Source organism: Bufo gargarizans, chromosome 4 (genome assembly GCF_014858855.1).
Source record: "Bufo gargarizans isolate SCDJY-AF-19 chromosome 4, ASM1485885v1, whole genome shotgun sequence".
NCBI lineage: Eukaryota > Metazoa > Chordata > Amphibia > Anura > Bufonidae > Bufo > Bufo gargarizans.
In genome coordinates, this window is record NC_058083.1 from 437,432,375 (window position 1) to 437,453,765 (window position 21,391).

The 21,391-nt window shown below is 41.0% G+C and overlaps 2 protein-coding genes across 3 annotated transcripts in view; one reads left to right on the forward strand and one right to left on the reverse strand.

The window, feature by feature from the left end:
- Nucleotides 1-13,124, forward strand: part of XRN2 (5'-3' exoribonuclease 2) — a 64,956-nt gene extending 51,832 nt beyond the window's left edge. The window contains exons 24-30 of the mRNA XM_044289853.1: nt 1,244-1,300; nt 1,384-1,452; nt 1,534-1,668; nt 1,784-1,920; nt 9,699-9,762; nt 11,202-11,301; nt 11,709-13,124. Coding sequence (XP_044145788.1) covers nt 1,244-1,300; nt 1,384-1,452; nt 1,534-1,668; nt 1,784-1,920; nt 9,699-9,762; nt 11,202-11,301; nt 11,709-11,774 — 628 coding nt within the window. The 3' untranslated portion in view covers nt 11,775-13,124. The remainder of the gene's footprint in view (nt 1-1,243; nt 1,301-1,383; nt 1,453-1,533; nt 1,669-1,783; nt 1,921-9,698; nt 9,763-11,201; nt 11,302-11,708) is intronic.
- Nucleotides 13,125-19,677: 6,553 nt separating this feature from the next.
- NKX2-4 (NK2 homeobox 4) lies at nt 19,678-20,874 on the reverse strand. Of its 2 annotated transcripts, XM_044292265.1 has the most exons (3): nt 20,505-20,874; nt 19,887-20,342; nt 19,678-19,817 (listed from the first exon to the last, which is right to left on the reverse strand). In XM_044292265.1, exons 1-3 carry the CDS (start codon nt 20,872-20,874, stop codon nt 19,678-19,680), a joined length of 966 nt encoding a protein of 321 aa, XP_044148200.1. The 2 variants fall into 2 exon arrangements, with proteins under 2 accessions (XP_044148200.1, XP_044148199.1); XM_044292264.1 differs by having other exon boundaries at nt 19,678-20,342.
- Between the last annotated feature and the right edge of the window lie 517 nt (nt 20,875-21,391).

Consider the following 21,391-nt stretch of genomic DNA (forward strand, 5'->3'; position numbering starts at 1 on the left):
AGCTCAGCCACATTGAAGTGAATGGGGCTGAGCTACGATACCAAGCACAATCACTGTACAATGTACGGCGCTGTGCTTGGTAAGTAGGGAGAAGGCACCAGTGCTGCTGTGAGCGCTAGTGCCTTCTCAAACAGCTGATTGGTGGGAGTCCCGGGTGTCGGACCCCACCGATCAGATAGTAGTGACCTAGCCTGAGGATAAGTCATCCAGAAAAGACTCGGAAAACCCTTTTAAATGTGGCTCCTATTGGTAAAATTTTCTTAGTATAGTTCTTATGCTGTTAACACTGCCCCTGTCAATTGTTGGACTAAGCGGTGTTCAAAGTGTGCCTAAACGTATAAATAAAGTTTATTAACCCACTTAGTGACCGCTAATTAGCCTTTTTACTGATGTAAACAAAGGGGGTTTAGCTAAACAGCTGGCTTTAGGCCGAATGCACACGGCCGTGTTCCGCGGCCGAGAGCGGTCCGTGGTATGACGGGCTGGATTCCTGTTCACAGTAGGAGCGCACGGCGTCATTAGTTGCTATGATGCCGTGCGCTTCATGCCACTGCTGCACTACAGTAATACACTCGTATAGTGTATTACTGTAGTGCAGCGGCGGCATGAAGCGCACGGCGTCATAGCAACCAATGACGCCGTGCGCTCCTGCTCTCAACAGGAATCCAGCCCGGCATACCACGGACCGCTGTCGGCCGTGTGCATTCGGCCTAAATCGATCATTACATGAAGCCAAAATGGTGCATTTAAAAACTATAACTTAAAATAAGACCTCATACAAGTACATTGATGCAAAAACTAAAAAGCTATAGTTCTTGGAATGTGATTTAAAAAGTGCATGGTCGCAAGGGGTTAAAACTTACTGTAAATGTACTAAAATTATTTTTTTAAATGTTTTTTTCCCATAAGATGTAGACACCCAGCATTCAGGTGCCAGCACTTTGCGATCATTACTCATACACTGCTGAATGTGGAAGTATGGATTGCCCTGCAGTAGCTCCATAGCTCATCTATGTATGAGTGCTGTTCTTCTAAAGCCTGGCATATGTGATGTCAGGCTTTAGCAGAGCGGGGCACTGGCAGAGGAGCAATGTGCTATGATGAGCTTCTGCCTTGCACCTGCTTTTTCCACTCTTAGACTCTACACCATGCGGGCGTAGGGCAGGATCTCAGCATAGCACAGATTTGAATATATTACACTTTATGCAGCTTGTCTAACTCAGATTTATTTTAACTTTTTAAGGATTGTGGAGTCTCCGGTGCCTATGTTGAGAAGTTTAACACAAAATTATGCAATTAGGTATGTATTTTATTTATTTTTTTAAATGCCATGAACTTGCAAATAAAAATATTCTAAAACGCTATTTTTTTTATTCAATTTAGCATCAAATTTAAAGACCCAGAATATGACGATGGTTACATTTTCAAAGCTGTGGTATTGCAAGGTGCAAAGTAAGTAACAATGGTTATAAATGAGTGGCAAAATGCATTTTACGTAAAAATTAAATGTATGTCGTTTCCCTGGTCTTGTAGAAAACCACCAGTTACCTTAAAACCAGGAGATTGGGAGAAGGGCAATAGAAATGGCCGGCCTTGGACCCCACAGCTGGGTTTCAATCGAGACAGAAAGCCAATGCATCTTGATCAGTCGGCTTTTAGAACCCTAGGGTAAGTGGCTGTTGCTCTATTTGTTAGCGGCACACAATACCAGAGAGCTTATTGCATCTTACACTTTCATTTTCATGTCATCATTTTTATGCTAAATTGACTTATATATTTCTAGCCATGCCATACCACAAACTAGAGGACCACCAAGGGGGAGTGGACAGTACAGCAGTGCCCCTCCACCAAATGCTTACAATCCTGTAAATGCGTACAGAATGCCCAACAATCGCCAACAGATTCCCAATCTAATGCCAAGTAAGTTAAGGGTTCTGGTAAAATTCTGTAAGTCCTATCATTTAATTGCTCCCATGTGTTTCCATGGTTACAGACTACAAACAAGCCTTGTGCAGTCTGATACTGTAGTCATACTCATTTCTACCCAACACCTACTTCATGCTTTCTTGGCAAAGAAAAGTAGGAAATGCACAATAGGTGTGTGTGACTACAGAATCTGTCTGTAGTTTACTGTGGAGAGGTGTAGGTCTGCATAATTGTAAAAAAAATAGGAACGTTTTCATTAAGTCTTTTACAGAGGTCAGTTTTCTTTAAGTGAGTACTGATGCAGTAAAACAGTGGTTATAAATGTGGACACAACCTTTAGAGAAACGAAGATCATTTAACTAATCTCTAAATGTTTCATACATGTTATTTGCAAAATTATTCACCCCCTTCACTTTTTTGTATTTTGGTGCTTCACAACCTGAAATTAACATGGATTTGCATCATTTAGTTTACAGAACATGCCCACAACAAGATGTTTGTTTGTTTTTTTATTGTGAAGCAAACAACAAATAGAACAAAATAAACGTAAAGTCAATGAGTAACTATTTACCCCCCTAAAGTCAATACTTTGTAGAGCCACCTTTTGCAGAAATCACAGCTCCAAGTCGCTTTGGATAAGTCTCTGAGCTTGCTACATCGTACCACTGGGATTTTTGCCTATTCCTCCTTGCAAAACTGCTCCAGCTCCTTCAAGTTGGATGGTTTGCGCTTGTGAACAGCAATCTTTACGTCTGACCAAAGATTTTCTATTGGATTAATAACTGGGCTTTGACTAGGCCATTCCAACACACTTACATGTTTCCCCTTAAACCACTCAAGTGTTGCTTTATCAGTGTGTTTGGGGTCATTGTCCTGCTGGAAGGTGAACCTCCGTCCTAGCCTAAAATCACGCACAGAGTGGTACAGGATTTGCTCAAGAATATCCTTGTCTTTAGCACCATCCATCTTTCCCTCAACTATGATCAGTTTCCCAGTCCCGGCTGCTGAAAAACATCCCCACAGGATGATGCTGCCACCACCATGTTTCACTGTGGGGATGGTGTTCTTTGCGTGATGTTGGGTTTGTGCCAGACTGTGTTTTCTTTGGTCGAAAAGTTCAATTTTAGACTCCTCCGACCAGAGCACCTTCCTCCACACATTTTGGGAGTCTCCCACATGCCTTTTCTCAAAGTCGTGCCTTTTTGCTTTTAGCTGAAAGGAATGGCTTTCTTCTGGCCACTCTGCCATAAAGCCCAACTCTATGGAGCGTACGGCTTATTGTCGTCCTATGTAAAGATACTTCAGTCTCTGCTGTGGAACTCTGCAGCTCCTCCAGGGTTACCTTAGGTCTCTGTGCTGCCTCTCTGATTAATGCCCTCTTTGCCCGGTCCATGAGTTTTGGTGGGCAGCCGTCGCTTGGGTGTTGTGTCATGTTCTTTCCATTTGGTTATGATAGATTTGATATTGCTCCTGGGGGGGATAATCAAAGATTTGGATGATATTTTAGAACCTAACCCTGACACTTGTACTAATCCTGAACTTGTTTGGAGAGTTCCTTCGTCTTCATGGCAGTGTTTGGCTAGTGATGCCTCTTGCTTAGATATTGCAGCCTCTGGGGCATTTCAAAAAAGGTGTGTGTGTGTATGCAATAACAGATCATGTGACACTTAGATCGCACACAGGTGGACATCATTTCACTAATTATGTGACTTCTAAAGGAAATTGGTTGCACCAGCGCTTTTTATGGGCTTCCTAACAAAGGGGGTAAATACATACACATATGGCAATTTTCTGTTTTCTATTTCTAAACAATAGTTTTATTTATATATTTTTCTCATTTTACTTCACCTACTTAGACTATTGTGTTCTGATCATCACATACAATTCAGATTAACAAAACATTGAACTTAAGGCTGTAATGTTACAAAATACGAAAAGTCAAGGAGGTGAATACTTTTGCAAGGCACTGTACATGTCAAAATTAGAGTCGTGAAGCCCTGCTCCTTCTCTCCCTGTCTTTGGCTGCTCTGCTGCGCTCCCAGCATATAAACTTCCATTTGATGCGACTGAAAACAATCGCTGGCCTCAGCGGTGAGCTTTTCCCCTTGTCATGTGACCATTTGACATGGCTCAAGGGGAGGAGGTCATGGCTGCGCACACATAAGAATGAAGGTTACATCCTGGGAGCGGGGAGCCAGAAAGCAGGTATGTATGCCTCCCTTCTCAGGTCTGCCCTAGAGGGGGGGGGTTGTCAAACCTCCCACCGCAAAGTTGCACATCCCCTTTTAATAGATCACAGGACTATTTGGGAGTAAACCTTCAGTTACATTAACTTAACCCCATGTGTGCCCCAAACCCACAATGTAATTGTACATCACCTTTGCACATGGATTAGATGGAGCAAGAACTTTGTCCTCTTGCAAAATAATAGTGCAAACCGTTAGGTTCTATAGATTAAGCAATTTCCAGCGATGGGTATATGATCGGTTTGTGTAGTGTTGCAGATCTGTTCTAGATTGTAAATGTGTTCCATCATGACACTGGCCATTTTCTACAGCTTTCCTTCTAAGACTGTCAGGTATCCAGGGCATGGCATGTTTACTGGTAGAAAGCGATTTTAGTTTCTTGCCACTTAGGTAATTGGATTATGGCTACAGAGTAAAAGGAAAGAGTATTGAAATATTTCTAAGGTGTCTAAAATGTCTAGCTGACTCACTACTAAAATATACATTTTACACGAGGCTAGTAGAATTTGCCAGCGCTAAAGCATAGCATTGGTTAACCTCCTGTAGAAGTCAGAAAGTTCTGAGCTTGCCTGCATATTTCTATGTATTAAAGGATATCTTTATGGAAATTGCATTGCTTCTGCTGCGGTACTGAATGACAACTAGATTGAAGAATACCGGAGTCTTGAAAGAAAAGCGCATAAAATGTGCTCCGTATATTTATGGGATCACAGTCTGGTACGCGCTGAAAGTGACATTACTATGGAGAAGGGCAGTGCGGTCAATCAAACGGCCACCTCTTTGAAGTGGCCGCGGTGGGTGTTCCTTTCTGCTTTTCCTTGATTTGACATTGATGTGCCAATTTTCCGCTGATGAATAATTGGCTATATGCTGATAACTCGCTGGAGTCAAGTACAGTCTGCTAGCGCTCTTAGTGAATGGCAGATTTAGTTTATGCAAACCCGAGCATCTGATTTCTGACTTTTATCATTGCACTCGGTAAACTTGTCACTTAGCTGAGTGTGAGAGCGATTGTGATTAGTGCAATCAGTAAACATGAGGTCTCGTCTTTGATTGCTGAGCTGATTAGTTAAATACTCTCTAGTACCTGTTGTGGAGCCTTTAGTTTTATAGTTTGTTGTCATCTGTTCTTTAGCGTCACCATTACACGTCCCCTTTATCACCCTCGGCTATCTGTACTTTTTTAGAAGTGCTATTTAGTTTCATCAGATACATTCAAGGCTTGAGTTCAGTATGGGAAATTGATCTCTAAGAAATGGCTCCATTAATATGCTCTTTGAAATATTTAGGAGCATCTCCACATACAGAGCATTTACTGTTGTGGCTGATGAGCTTATATTGCAAAAAAATGTATCGGAAATTTTTGATTTATATTGTTCCATCTGATAGGTGTGTGCTTTGTATTTCTGATTTTCAAGATCTCTGCTCACTGCAAGTAAATGTTAATATTCATTGTAATGCATGGCTGTAAGGAGCGCTCGTTCTTAAAATCCAACTTCAGGCTACTGCTATTGTACATTAATGTAGTGGAGTCGCTGTATAGCCTGATTTCAGAAGAGAATATGCTTTATTTCAGGGAAATGCTACCCGGAGCTGGCAATGGCCACGTCTACTAGTCTGCTAGTTCCCTCTAGTTGAAAGCTAGCCCCTTCAGCCCTTAGACACTTGTTAGAGTTCTCCTTTCTTTCACTTTTACTTGGTACCTTCAAATTGATCCTGCAGTTATTTGTAGAATAAGGCAGTTTTAAAGCAATTACTCCTGCGATCCAGTTAAAAACGTATTAGGATCCATCTCATTGAGCGAAAATATATTGAATTTGAACATATTACATAAAGTCCTCTGATTATAGCAGATGAGTCGTGAAGCCGTGCTGGGAATGTACACAGGGTGCGGATCCACTGTAACAAGGGAGACAAATGATGATAACTTCCTGTTTTTGCTGAAGACCTCTTCTTCTACCCAGTTTACTAACTGCGGAGTTCATGAATCGGCTGTACATGAACATCTAAGATCACTGTCAAGTTCTTTTTATGTTGGCGTATGGCTTATCACACCGGGGAAGACTCCCTTTCATTGTTTGGTCAGTTAGATGAGAGAATCATTGGAGGCTCCAGCTGGTAGAAGCGTGAGGGAGTTCCCACCCTATAAAATGTCTGCGAAACACGAGGACATACCATAACTTTATGATCTATTTTAAGTTGGCTGCCACTATCTCAGAATTCCCCATACAGACTGTTGAAGGAAAGTCTGAGACCCCCCTTCTGACCTTAAATGAATGTACAAAACTGCTACGTCATTGGCACTGATCCATCTGTGGGCAGTAGAGGGAGGCTTATGTTAGACTTTCCTACAGTGCTTTGCATTAGGAAGCCTGAGATGATGGCAGCCATCTTGCACGGAATCCGATGTTGACCAGAAAGAGTCATGCTTGGCTCAAATTTTAGGTCTGGACTGGGGGGGTCGCTTCAAAAAAAAAATGTCCTGGACAGTTTTTACTTTTATTTTTTTATTTGTCTATTTTTATCTTTTATTTCCTCAAAATCAAATACTATAGTAACTTTGAAAAAAGTCTGTTACCGTACTGTACTTTATAGTGCAACTCTGCCGTGGAGCTCCTTAATTAGCATATATTATTGTTCGCTTAGTTCTTCCCTGTTCTGCAGATTTTTAGCGATATCCTCCCAGCCACATGCAATTGCCCCCCTAAACCTGCATGACTTAGTCAATCCACTAATCAAGTATATGATGGTATTTAAGCATTTAACACTACTTACTGGAAATTAACACACAAGTTGGTCCAAACTTTGGTAATTTGGAAATTCAAGTGTACTAGCCTTTGAGTGCCAGAATCGTCTCTCAGACAAACTTCAATACTGTAGATCAATGGTGGTCACCTAGCCTCATACCTAGAAGATTTCAGCATTTCCTAGTTGTCTTTGAACACCAGCTTCAGTGGAAGTCTAGTCCAGTGGAGCAGCCCACAGCATAGCTTGAGGATGTAGACATTTGTATGCCACATGAACACCCACTGATGCTGTCTTCTATCATGTCTCCATAACAAGCTTTACGATGTGCACAAATGGCAGCAATCGATTTGTAATGGTTTTTCTATGATTCTACATTGATGGCCTTGCTTAGTACCAGCTGACCCTACCATATAACAGAACACTTTGACATTGTGGCCCCTTCTCTGCAGTACCCAATCCAGCTGCATCCGTATGTGTTTAGGAAGTCTCTGTTCCTACAGCTCAGTCACAGCCACCTGTTCTTCAACCTCTGCTGAATGGTGAGGTTTCAGGTGTCAAACCCCCTCAGATCATGCACGGATATGGCTTGTGCTAAAGACATATCCGTGCTTTATTGTTATATGGTTATTGAAGGTTTTTTGCAAGACTTCATTTTTTTTTTTTAAACTGATATCCTCAGGATAGCTCATCAGTATCTTATCTGACACCCGAGACCCCCACTGATAAGCTGTTTGAGAAGGCACTAGTGCTCGCAGCAGCACTACCTCAGCCTTCTTGCAGCTTACCAAGCACAGTGTTGTACATTGTATAGCGGCTGTGCTTGGCATCACGGCTCGGGCCCATTCACTTCAATGGGACTGAGCTGCACCTTAGACCATGTGATCAGTGAACGTGATGTCACTGGCCTAGGAAGAGGCTACGAGAAGGCCATGGCACTACTGCAAGTGCTACTGACTTCTCAAACAGCTGATCGGTGGGGTGCCAGGTGTTGGGCCCCTCCCCCCCACGAGCAGATACTGATGTACTATGTAGAGGATAGCTTATCAGTTAAAAAAAATAATCTCTGAAAACACCTTTAAGCACAAATTCAGTGCTTGTTAGCGTTTGAGTGTTTAATACTGATAACCTATCAGAATCTAATTGGTGAGAATGACTTCTGGCACTCCCATTGATCAGCTGTTAGTCTGCAGCATTCCAAGTGCACAGCGTGGCCTCTTCCTATGCCAGTGACATTCATTGGTCACTTGGCCTAGGCACCGCTCAGTCCCATGCAAGTGACTGTAGCTGAGAGGTAATACAAAAAAAAAAAACACTATACAGTGGACGACACTTTCTTTGCCAAGGCTACTTTCACACTTGCGTTTGGTGCTGATCCGTGACTGATCTGCACAGACGGGTCAGTTCAGAACGGATCCGTTTGTATTATCTTTAACATAGCCAAGACACATCCGTCTTGAACACCATTGAGTCAATGGAGGCCTGATCTGTTTTCTATTGTGCCATTGAAAACTGATCCGTCCCTATTGACTTTGTGTACCAGGACGGATCCATTTGGCTCAATTTCATCAGACGGACGTCAAAATGCTGCAAGCAGCGTTTTGGTGTCCGCCTCCAAAACGGAATTGAGACGGAACGGAGGCAACCTGATGCATCCTTTTCCATTCAGAATGCATTAGGGCAAAACTGATCCGTTTTGGACCGCTTCTGAGAGCCCTGAACGGATCTCTGAAATGGAAAGCCAAAACGACAGTGTGAAAGTAGCCTAAGCTGTAAGGAGGCCGCAATGCTCACCGAAGCACCACTGCCTATTCAGCTGATTGGCAGGATTGCCGGGCGACAGATCCCCCCACGATGATTATTCGTGAGGATAGGTCCTCATTATTAAGCCGTTGTACAACCCCATGTTTAATTAGGGGCGATCAAACAAATGATGTGTAAATACAGGCACATATGATTTATGTACCGTAAGTGTATTTTGAGAGAGAATAGTTTTTTTTTCACATATCTCGAATGTTACATTTTAGCACATAAGGCCAAAATGACTGTATCGATTAGGGAGAGAGGAGGTACTTGGCTGGGCCTTTGTAATTGGGTCTCACTTAAACAATGATGATCTCGCAGAAGGCCAGAGATTTGCAAGCTCTGCAGTTTCTGGAGTGCTGTGTGCTGAATTAGTATCTATTGATTAGAAGCCTTTCATGCTGTGCACTGGCCAATCTTGTTTAGCAGAAGAGCATCCATCTAATTGCCTGTTTTGTTGTGGCTGTGTCTCTACTGTAGTATGGTCGGTAACAAAGGAAAGAGTGGGTGGTCCTTCAGCTCGCGTACAGGCACGGTCTCCTGCAGGATCATGACTTGTATCTATACCAGATATTCCTGAGCTGTATTCTACAAATAAAGCCTATGTAACTTGCCTCATGTAAAACGGAGATCTTCAAACCGGTCTTCAATTATGAGATAAAAATGGTTTAAAGAGACAGAACTAGGATTTCTAAAGTTGGAGAGGAGTGCACCAGCCCTTTTACCCTTTCTGTGCATGTGAAATATTTACTAGTCTGCGCTATAAGTGAATGTTTCCTCCAGTGTTCTTACCTACCAGAGAAGACAATATTGGCCAGCGGTGGTAGTAAGAGTGGTGCTCTGGAGGATGAGACTTTGAACTTGTATATAGTTTTATCAGGCTCGTCTGTGACATGGGACACTTACTGTGTTTTCAGTTTATATGGATCATACATTTTTGTACATGCAACTAATTGTTTGCTTTTCTATTCCCTATAGACCCAAGAGCACAAAACACTTGGTCAAATCGTCCACCTCTTTTTAATCAGCCACCACCACAAAGGTAAGACTTATCAAAACATAGGCTTTCAATTGAACGCTTTGCAATAGGCATGCCATGAAACTGACTCCCGGTAGCCGGATATTGATAGCTTGTCTTTATCTCCTTGCTAAGTTTTGAAACGGAACAAAGATTTGGGTTGTAGGATAGGCTAAACAAATTTCTTTTCAGAAACTGCATGGAAATTAACGAGGCATAACTAATGACGTTCCACTTTATAAGCTCCATGCTGGTACGGCCGTGTTGGCACAGACCCGCTATTGATTCTTGCTACAAACCTCTTGAAGTACTAATCAACTCCTTTGGTCCAACTTTTTCAGGGCTGACAAGCCCATTGTGGGCCGGTGTCACTGTAGGTCAGTGGTTATTAGTCGCCACTGAAAACAGTTTCTTTAACTACTTAAGACTCGGCTGAATTACAAGCAGAAGGGTCTCGGAGGATTATAGAATCCACAGACTAATAAGTAGCTTGCAATGGAAAGAATGTGACGTGGTTTAATAATGAGGGATGTTATACATATGTTCACTGACAAAACACAGAAGCTTGTAAAGGTCCCTACTTGTCTGCAGCCATTGTAAAACTTCTAATGAACTTTTAATCCACAAGAAGGACTACATATGAGTTGGACTATGGCAAATTTCTCAGTGTTACATAGCTACAGGCAATATTACCCCTGTAAGACTTAGCTTTTTTTAGATTTTTTTTTTTTTTTTTTTTTGGTGGCCATTTTTATTTCCTTCCAGCAAAAAAGCGAATGTATTTCACACCAGACACATTGCAGAAAATTGTAAGTTTCCGGTTGTCTTGTACCCAAGCATTGGCGCGAGTGTGTGCTTGCAGGTACACGTTCGCCAAGGGTCTTTGAATTGGATTGCCACACCAGGCAATTAAAACGTTTGTTGCTAGTAATATGGGTGCCAATCTAGATCATAATACATGTTGAATTTGTGTTTCCATATAAACTGTATACCAAATGTCAGTGTATGCCAATTAGTGCTGATGTTGCTAGGTCACGGCGGTCAATTGAAAACCACATCAATGGAACTTGGAAAGGTCCCCCCCCCCTCCTTGATCAGACCTTCTGACATATTGCACAGAATAATGGATGGGAAAAAAAAAAATCTGACAAGGACCCTACCGTAGATTCTGAATTCTTTGCTGTAAGAATTCATTTGCCGTCTGCAATTAACTCGAAAGAATGGCGAGCCTTAGAGGGCCTGGACTTTCAGAAAATAAAGCATTGTCCTGGGTTGCTTATGTTTACCCTTTGGATAATGTACTTTGACTTGGAAACCTAGTGTTGAGAGTTCAGACGGAACGGCACACACATCTGAACAAAAAACAGCTTTTGGCTCTCAAAATGCAGGAATGGACAAATTGTTACTTGTGTCAGAAATGGTTTGTGATGCAATAACGTATTTTTTTTATTTTATTTTTAAAGAAATTATGGGCAAATGCAGAATCCACATCAGTCGTATCCAAATCAGCACGGTGGACCAAGCAATTACTACCAGAGACCAAGAGAGGACAGGAACCGACAGGTAATAAGACCATTCGTAGAGCTGCAGTTTAGCCAGCCCTATATCCTCATATGCTATATTAATTTGCCCCATGTTGTGCCGCTTCTAACAACGGGAGACTGCTCTGATTATTTTTTATCTCCTTTTTAGTAATTGAGCGTAGTGTACCTGTTGCAGTTTCTGTTGTCGTTTTTCATTAACCACGCACCATTGTGCTTCGTGGACGGCAGTGATGCTTGTCAGACAAATCTCCTTTTTTTTTTTACTACACGTTTAGAGATGTTCTGAGCTTATTTTAACTTCTGATTAGTTTTGTGTCCTCACTCTCTTGTTAAGTCATTGTTGGGTTTCGGCTTGTCTGAATAAAGCTGTTTGCTATTGTGTATTTTAATCCTGTAAACAAACTCTTCGCTTTATGTGTTTTTCAGAATTACAACCAAGGGAGAAATTACCAAATGCCGCCGCAGCAGTCGGGAAGATACAACTGGAAATAAATTTTTTTAGCACTTTGTGGATTTTTTTTCTGCTGGTAGAAAGTTTTCATACAATGTAATACGAATACTGTGTAAATGTTTTTATTTTGTGCAGGTAGATTGTATTTGTTTGATTTAATGTATCTTATTTAATGTCTTTTTTTTAAATGGCATTTGTAAGAAATGTTACTGTCTGCTACCCTGGAGTCATGTAGACACCTAGCATTCTTTAACCTTTGTATGACAGCATCATGACGCAAGGATAGAAGTGATGAAGATTTTGGCCTCCTGTTTTAATGGGAAGATAATTTTTTTTTTTTAAAGCAGGGTTTCAGTGTTTTATATTATGTTCTTCCTAAATGATTTTATAAAGACATGATCATTATAGTAATTAATGTGTCCTGTTTTTTTTTTTCTCTGTAGTATTTTCCCTAGTATATTATTTTTAAAGTTATTTTTAATGTAATGTTTGGACCCTGTTCCAACAATCGTTTTTCAGATTTTTTTTTTTTAAATGTTTCTAGTAAATTGTACATATTTCTAGGAGTCAATGCAAAGGTATAGTTTAAAAAGTGCTTTAACAATCATGTGTTGTTAAATTAGCCTGTATTTTTCTACATGTACCACTCGTCACTGGTGTAGTGTACTTGCATTTGCTTCATGCACAATGAAATGGTTATACTGTGCAAGAAAATTCTGTTCCGAGCATGTTGGTTTTAGTACTAGGTAACAATTTTCAATCTTCTGTTCTGAAAATGTTGGCTTGTAATACAAGGTGGTAAATCACACTTCGCCATCTGCAAGTTTTTCACTGTACAGTCATTTTATTTCCTTTATCTTATTTTTATGGGTCAATTTAGCCCTGCATGCCATAATTCTTGCTTCAAAAAGTCACAAGTAGGGGCTTTGCCATTTTTTGGTTTACTTGGACACTTTTTTTCAACTTTTTGAGCACTGTGCCCCATATTTGGGGTGAAAATTTGGTCAGAATTTCAAACTAGATCACTTGTGACGTGTAGTTTAAAAAAAAAATAATAATCTAAATTTGACACGGGTGAACACAGCAACTCCAATCTAAAACTTACCTCAAATATACCTATAATGAGGAAGTCAAACTTGAAAAAGTTCATTCCAGCCTCCGGATAAAACAATGGAATCCTTTATTGAAAAATAGTCACAAAATCCAGGTATGCCAAATGCATAGTGCACCAAAAAAACACGCACCTCCTGTGACGTGTTTCAGATGTGTATATAACACCCTTAGTTGTACAATGATAAAGTCCTCCCATGTTCTCAGTGTATGGGGAAACACATGTCCAACTGTCAATACTAAATGGTAAAAAAATAAAATAATCCTGTATGGTCAATTAACATTTGCTTTTTATTTTTTTATTAATGCTAGAACTATGTGCCCTATTAATTACCATAAGACAAAACAGCTTCCAAGCGCATGAGCTTGTAGCATCACAAAACACCAGTGTGGTTGCTGCCTTCCTTGAAAAGTAACCATAAAACCCTTACATGTTTGATCCAAATGTACCTGACTTTATTTCTGGTTACTATTTACCAGGTAAATACAACAGACTTATCAGGTTTTTTAATTATACCTTCAAACATTTTTAGTTTCATACTAGCTGAAATCCAATAAATATCCATTTCTACAACTTGACAGTCTGTATGATCCTTGTACTTCATTTGATGTCCTAGTAGATCCATTTTTGGAAGGAACCAGTGTTCTTCATATTCTGTTGGTAGACTGTTCTTTTGAGGATTATCTAGATTTACAGATCAATTCTGTTTTACTTGAGAATCTGCTCACAAATCTGTTGCTCATGATTTATAGCCAGTCCTGATCCTTTTGTTTATGGCTTGGTTACCCATGTCTAAGTGAGATGCACCCCTTTTGAAAGGATTTATAGTTGAACTTGGAAGGAATCAGGGACCGTTTTTGCATTGCTGTGATATGCCACCAATCTGGTAGCTGATGACAGCGGATCCATTTTTAAAGCTGGTTTGAGTATCTTCTGCATCTCACTACCTATAAACAGTGGGATACATAAGAGATAATGTATCTCATACTATAAAGTCACCCATTTTATAACTCGCTTCTCAGCTGATGCAGAACCTCATCTTGAACAGTAAGGAGGGGTAATTTCTGTCCAGAAACTGATGGGTTTGATGTCCATCGGTTTCAGGGAAGGTCTGCAGCAGCTGAGCTTTGTATACCAGTCTTCAGCATCTGAAACGCGTTACAGTACTGCTGTACCACCTCTTTAGAGAAAAAAAGGGAAGATATATATATATATATATATATCTATCAGTGATTGTCGCAGACTGCTTCCGTCTGAATATTGATCACCTGGCTGACATTTTTGTATCTTATTTTTTTTTTTATGGCTGGTTTCAATTTAAGGTCTAATGTGTCACAACCGTACACCAAAGTGTGTGAAACATTCTTACACCCCAAATGTGGTGACAAACCTACACCCTGTCAGTGTGGCTCTGTGCCTTCGGATAATGTCATCTGATGACTTTCCTAGGTTAAAAATTACATAAACCATGTTGGTAGCCTAACTGCACACAATGTGGATTGCATGCATAAAAAAAAAAACGCAGCGTCCTACAGTACAAGCAAAGTGAATGAGATTTAAACGTTGCTTATTTTGTACATACTGAAATTGACGCGCAGTGTGCATTTCAAAATCGGCAGCATGTCAATTTTTTGGAGAGAGTCTGCAGTCTCTAGAGTTTCCCCATAGAATTCACGGAGGTTGAAAATCTGCAACAAAAAAACACACAAAACACATGCCAAAACTGGAATGGGCAGATTTGTGTATTGTCTGCACACCCATAGATATACACCATGTACAGGTACCCAGAGGTTTCACATGTAGTATATATTTCTTTTGTGTAAAGCTCACCCCCATCTTGTTAAAGGGATTCTGTCACCTCCCCTCAGCCAAAAAACGATTTTAAAGCAGCCATGAAGCACAGCTTACCTGGATTAGGCTGTGCTCTTTTATCTTGAAATCCGTCCAGCAGTTAGTGCAAAAAACGACTTTGATCGATATGTAAATGTGTCCTGAAGGTGCCCAGAGGGGCGTTTTTTTTTCTTCTTAGTGAGCCCAGTACCGCCCCTCTTTCAGTGCCCAGCCCGCCTTCCTTGTACTGTCTAACCGCCGCCCCCAGCCTGCCACAGCCTCTCCTCCCCCTCCCTCACGCCGAACGAAGTCTCGCACAGGCGCAGTACCCACTGAGGGCTGCGCCTGTGCGATCATCAGGAGACTGAGGGCGGCAGCTTCATCTTCGTCACTGGGCATGCGCCGAGCCCAGTGACGTCCGATGCTCGCTCTTTCCCTCAGTCAGCCTGGTAGGAAGCGCAGAGGATTGCCGATCGGCTGCTGCACCCTGCGCTTTCTCCAGTCTGCCTGCCTTTACTTAATATAATAATACCTAATTCGCCCCAACAAATACTTATTTCTTTCCTGAAGGGAGGGTGGGGAAAGAAATCGCTGGCCGTCTTCACTGTGGCAGGCAGACTGGAGAAAGCGCAGGGTGCAGCAGCCGATCGGCAATCCTCTGCGCTTCCTACCAGGCTGACTGAGGGAAAGAGCTAACATCGGACGTCACTGGGCTCGGCGCATGCCCAGTGACGAAGATGAAGCTGCTGCCCTCAGTCTCCTGCTGATCGCACAGGCGCAGCCCTCAGTGGGTACTGCGCCTGTGCGAGAGTTCGTTCGGCGTGAGGGAGGGGGAGGAGAGGCTGTGGCAGGCTGGGGGCGGCGGTTAGACAGTACAAGGAAGGCGGGCTGGGCACTGAAAGAGGGGCGGTACTGGGCTCACTAAGAAGAAAAAAACGCCCCTCTGGGCACCTTCAGGACACATTTACATATCGATCAAAGTCGTTTTTTGCACTAACTGCTGGATGGATTTCAAGATAAAAGAGCACAGCCTAATCCAGGTAAGCTGTGCTTCATGGCTGCTTTAAATCGTTTTTTGGCTGAGGGGAGGTGACAGAATCCCTTTAAGCTTATCTCTATCCTACTTAGACATGATGTATACTGGCCAGTAGAGGTAATGCTGTTGTAGATATATATTTTACTAACCGTCCAGAGTTCACACTTCAGTTATTTAGTCAGTCATTTCCATCATTGTGAGCCAAAATCAGGTGCAGGTCAAAACCGCAGCAGGAGGAAATCTTTCCATTATCCCTATCTCTGAGTAGCCTTCACTACTGGCTTTGGATCCCAATAACTGAAGTGTGAATGGATGTTGATATAGATTAAGTTTTCACTACATAAACATATTCATACTTGCACAAAACCATATAATTTCATTCTTCAGAATCAGTGGAAATGATGGAAAGAAACCATATATATCCACCATACACAAAGTACTACCATAATTACATTTGCTTGCTTTAATATAGGCACCACCTAATGAATTGTATTACTTTCTATACTGCTATGAAAGGCGTTCATCTGAGCTACTAGAAATGTGAAGTGGGCTTTGTGGTGTCACCGGTCAGTCATAAAAGATGAATGTAGCATTTTGTAATACACTTTACAGTATTATCAATGCCAATATTACAAGTTATAAAATCTACAATCTGCTTAGTGTTAGTAGTAATCATTAAACTGAGCTAAGCCTATTATACTATACAGTGATGACCTTAATATTATCATTAGTTTTTACCTTAATCAGTTGACTTTTTTTTTCTTCTATGTATTGTTAGTTTTTTTTTTTTATTGGATTTTGCACTAAGAGTTGAAATATGGTTTTTTTTATCAGATAATTTTTTAATAAACATTTTTCTTGAAAAACAGAATACAAGCAATCAGGCCCCTATCCCAACTGTCCCAGTCCCCCCCGTCCCCCCGCCCCCCCCCCCCTTCCCCCCCACACACACACAGTGAAACACTGTGGTCAATACTCCCACGAAGTCTGTCTAGTAGCGTCTTCGCTGTGGACCGTTCCACATGAGGTGTATTAAATCGGCATTTGGCACCCCACATCTTGGACACAAGTCCTCTTCTCGATATCCCATTTTCTTCATCACTACCTGAGTTCTATATACTCTATGAAGCAAATATAATTGAGACCCTTACTGCCACCTCAGGGAAATCCTGTAACCTTTCCTCCCACATCTACTTGGTCAAGTCTGCAACATCTAGCTTCCATTTCTCATAGCTGCATGGGATGTTTCTTATATTGCATTTCCATAAGACTTCTATAACTTGGTGAGATTACACCACTAGTGTCTCCATGCGTGGCAGTGAGGTCTATGATGGTGTGATTTGCCGCAGGTCTTATAGCAGCCTGTTTATCTTGGGACTGTATGGCATGTCTTACTTGCAGGTATAAATAAAAGAATGTCTTAGGTAGGCCAAGTTCCCGTTGTAGCTGAGGAAATGCATTGAGAGTACCATTAGCAAATAGTTGGGTGATACGTCTGAGCCCGTATACCTCCCAAGCCTGAACATTTGACACTTTATCTAGTTCTCGATACATACGGTTAGGCCATATTAGCGCATGTTCTGTATACCATATAATTCCAGCCAGTTCACTAGCCTTCCACCATTCTCCATGTGTGGTGCACAATAGCTGATATTGATTTTCCTGTGTATAGACTGACATTAGGCATTTGCCATTGAGGAGATGCCGTACAATCCGTCCAGTCTTGCTGACCTTATCCCAATCTCCCCATCCCCTAAGGTGTTGTAGTTGGGCCGCCATATAATATTTCCATGGAAAATTAAGACATTTTTACCCAAAATATTAAAATGAATAAAGCTAGTAGTAATTTTGTGATCCACTGGCCCAATGTGTCATTTGCTGCTTAAATTTAATCTTTATTTCCCCCTCTCATTTGTGTATGAATTTTATAGTTAGAACATTGTATGGCTCCCTCCACCTTTTTAAATGACTGATCTCACCAAGGTAGTAATAAGATTAGTACATCCATGTGAAGTGACTGATATAGTAATCTGCTGAAAATGTAATACATATAACAATATTTAATCACATTTATTAGCCATATCTGTATACATACATACTGTATATACATATATATCCTAGTTCACCTGCTGCGCAAATATCACGTGCTCTGCAACCAAAATAACTATTCAGATGGTTACATTACATTGTTAGTAAAACATATTGATAAACAGCATAATTTAGAATTTCCATTTTAATTAAAACCCTGGAAGAGAAAGCTACCTGCCCCTCCTCCATTCATTTGTGTAGCAGCCACATTTCTGGTTGAATTTAGACCAAATCAGTCACAATGATGCAGGCCCCGGTAGTTTGGACATTGTAATATCTCTAGACTGTGGGTGTATTATGGGAGGCTGTGAGATGCAGCTGAACTTTAGGTTTTGCTTTTGTTCTGCTTGGGCCAAGTACCCTTTCTGGACTGTTCTGTGCAAGGACACTTATCCCCCTCTTCAGTTAATGAGGTTCACCTAGTCACCGCATTCGTATGCTTATTAAAGATCTGTACAGCAAAGCTTACAGGGATGTCTACTGAAAAGAAACAAAGATCTGTGGCTTCAATACCCCCACAACTTCTACATTCTGCCAGGAATGTGTGTCCTTATGGTAGATTAACCCCTTTCCTTGCCTAATGCACCTGCTTTCCTGCTCCCATATACTACAGAGGTTAATCATCATCATCAATAAGGTCTACCATGATCATCATCCTAAGACATCTGCCTCCCAGTTATACAGAATTGTCACCAAACCATGGCTTATGTGTATTATTATTGTATATGATAGGGTGTTAGTCTGACTGTTCCCTGAGCTGAATTATGAGGGGGTGCGTAAATAAATGCAATATAGCTTTTCCAAATATGTTGGTGTTATAGTAGTCAAATTTACTAGTAGTCAAATGAATGTGTTGCCCTAATCTATAACCTATTGAAACTCTGTCACAGAGAAAATGAAGTATAAAGTTTTGAAATGCCTAGTTACCCCAACAAAATCATCAGACAATGCACTTGGTTAGTTGTGTTTTTTTTTTTTTATTATTATTATTAAATTATTTAGCTGTATCTGAATAATTAGATTTGATTCTTCCCTGTTGGTAACAACATGTCAAACATTTACAAAACCAATGGAAGTCATTAAAAGAACGCAGACACGTCAAATAATAAATTACGGGAGGGATTTGTGAGAGCTTACCAAAGAAAAACTCGAATATCATAACCAATTAGCTGTTCGCATCTGAAAATAGTCATACAATTGCTGGCTATTGGTTTGTATTAAATTAATGTAGATCAGGAAAAAGAAATTTTTTCCGATTTTGAATTTGACACATACTTTTAACATTATGTAAAATACTAAAATATGTAAAAATTAAATATACAATACTCAGCAATACATTGCAGCTACTTTACAGAATGTTCTATAAATATTACAGCTGTTTTTCATTGAACACGTAACATCTGAAAACAATAACAATAAAAAAAACTATAAAATACTGTAAAGAGGATGTCTATAAAATACTATCCTTCAAAAGTTTATTAAACACGTAATAACAGCCTGATCAGTCTGTCCTGTATTGAGCTGAAGGAGTCTCTTGCTGACTGAGTACTTGTGTCAATAAAATAATTGTCACGTTATTAGTTTCTCGCCATACGAAAAATATAATTGTTCTTTTGCTTTATGTTTTAGGATTATTATTTTTTTTTTTAGTTCTTGTTTCATTGAAATATAACTAGTCTGCTGATGACTGTGTGCACCAGATTACGATGTCCTTCCTAAAATTGTACTACAGCTGCGGTAAGCCCTATTGCCAGTTTTTGCAGTCTATAGTAAAGGGAAATTACATGTCTTTCAGCCCCCACTGAAATTTCCACTGGAAAGAATAGACGGTCAGCAGCTCTTGACCTATTGGTGAAACCACATGCACAAGGCTTTAACCTCACCACGTTCTTCCATAGAGCATGCCAGGATTGACCATACCATTGCTGTAATCTACACTTGAGCTGTCCATCTGTGCTATATTGGCCACTTGATTATGGAGAGATTGTGGGCTAGGGGACATTTCTTCTAAATCTGGAGCTTGGTTTAAAGAGTTAACCTGTTGATTCTGGTGCTGGTGTACAGCGCTATTAGAAGAAGACAATACACCATTGGAGCTGTTTTGCTGTTGCTGTGTTACTTGTCCAGTTGTTGAGCTGTTGGAGCTGTTTTGACATGGCTTACCATCTTTTACAAGAACAGGCACTGCTACTCGGCGAGGTGATTGTTGTTGGCACAGGTTGCTTTCTTGCTGAAGTTGTTGCGTGACCTTGTCTTTTGCTTGTCTTTTCATCTTGTACCTGTGATTCTGGAACCAGATCTTTACTTGAGTAGGAGTTAGGTGGATCATGCTTGCCAGGTGCTCCCTTTCAGGTGCTGAGAGATACTTCTGCTGCTTGAACCTCCTTTCCAGCTCATACACTTGAGCCTGAGAGAAAAGGACTCTTCTTTTCCTTCTAGGAGCTGCATGAAGAGGAGCCATTGACTTGGCAGCTTCTGCTATACCTTGTAAGGTGCCCATTCCAGCCATGTTCATACCAGTAGATGGTCCCATAAATCTAGAAACTGACAAACATGCGATTAGCTTGTTTACATTGCAAGTCCTTCATCCAACATTTCACTTGACCTAAATTGTGTTGATACTTCTACATAATATTTATGCCAGATATCCTAACTATACAAACACTGGTTAGATAATATAATAGATGACAAGAAAAGTGTACTTACTTGTTGAATATCTGGGGTCTGGGTTAGCTCCATACCAGCCAGTAGCTGCTGCACTATTCCTCATGGTATCTTGATACGTTGAGATATCTCCCATGTTGCTAATGCTTCCATTGCAGTAGCCACCCATAGCACCATGTGAAAACTGGGAAACACTGTGTGGCATGTGATAGGTGGTGGTCACGGTGGCATTATGGCCCATGGAGTGCTGTTGCATTCCTGTCTGGGAGACGTGAGTCTGTCTATAGGCTCCTAGAGAAGTGCTCAGGTTACCAGTGTTGTCCATGCCACCAAACTTCTTGTAGGTCTCTTCAATGGGACTCAGAATGTCGCTCACTGAAAAAGGTGTAGTATGCTTTGGGCTCAACGACATGGTTCAGCGACCAAGCAGGTAAAAAACTGATGATCTGATCAGCCTTGTGTAGTGTCAATTCTTTCTCCTTATGGATGTTGTCTACGTAAGAGAGTGCTTGGAGGACGCCTGAGATCCGATTGATCGCCTTACAAAGTAGGCGAGACCTAAGCTCTCTTATCTCGGGTTTATTTTAGCCTGTAGCCAGGTTTACAACACTCACTGTAGTGGGAGGGAAGGGGGAGGCCTGGGAGGGGCAACAGGAGACCATCACACAATACTCATTCACACATTTCCAAGATAATTGACTAAAGATGCAGTTACTTTCCTAATGAAGACCCTAATGTAAGCCAGCTAGAGCCATTCCTAGAAGCACATTCCTGGTCCAGGGATGTAACTAACTCATCTATGAATAATCTACAATAGACATCTCTAAGTAATGGTAAGATAGTTTGACAGCTCTGCCTACTGAGAAACAGAATTATGGAGAAGAAAGAAGCCTTGTACAGAATTTCAAGCATTTTAAGATACCAAGGAG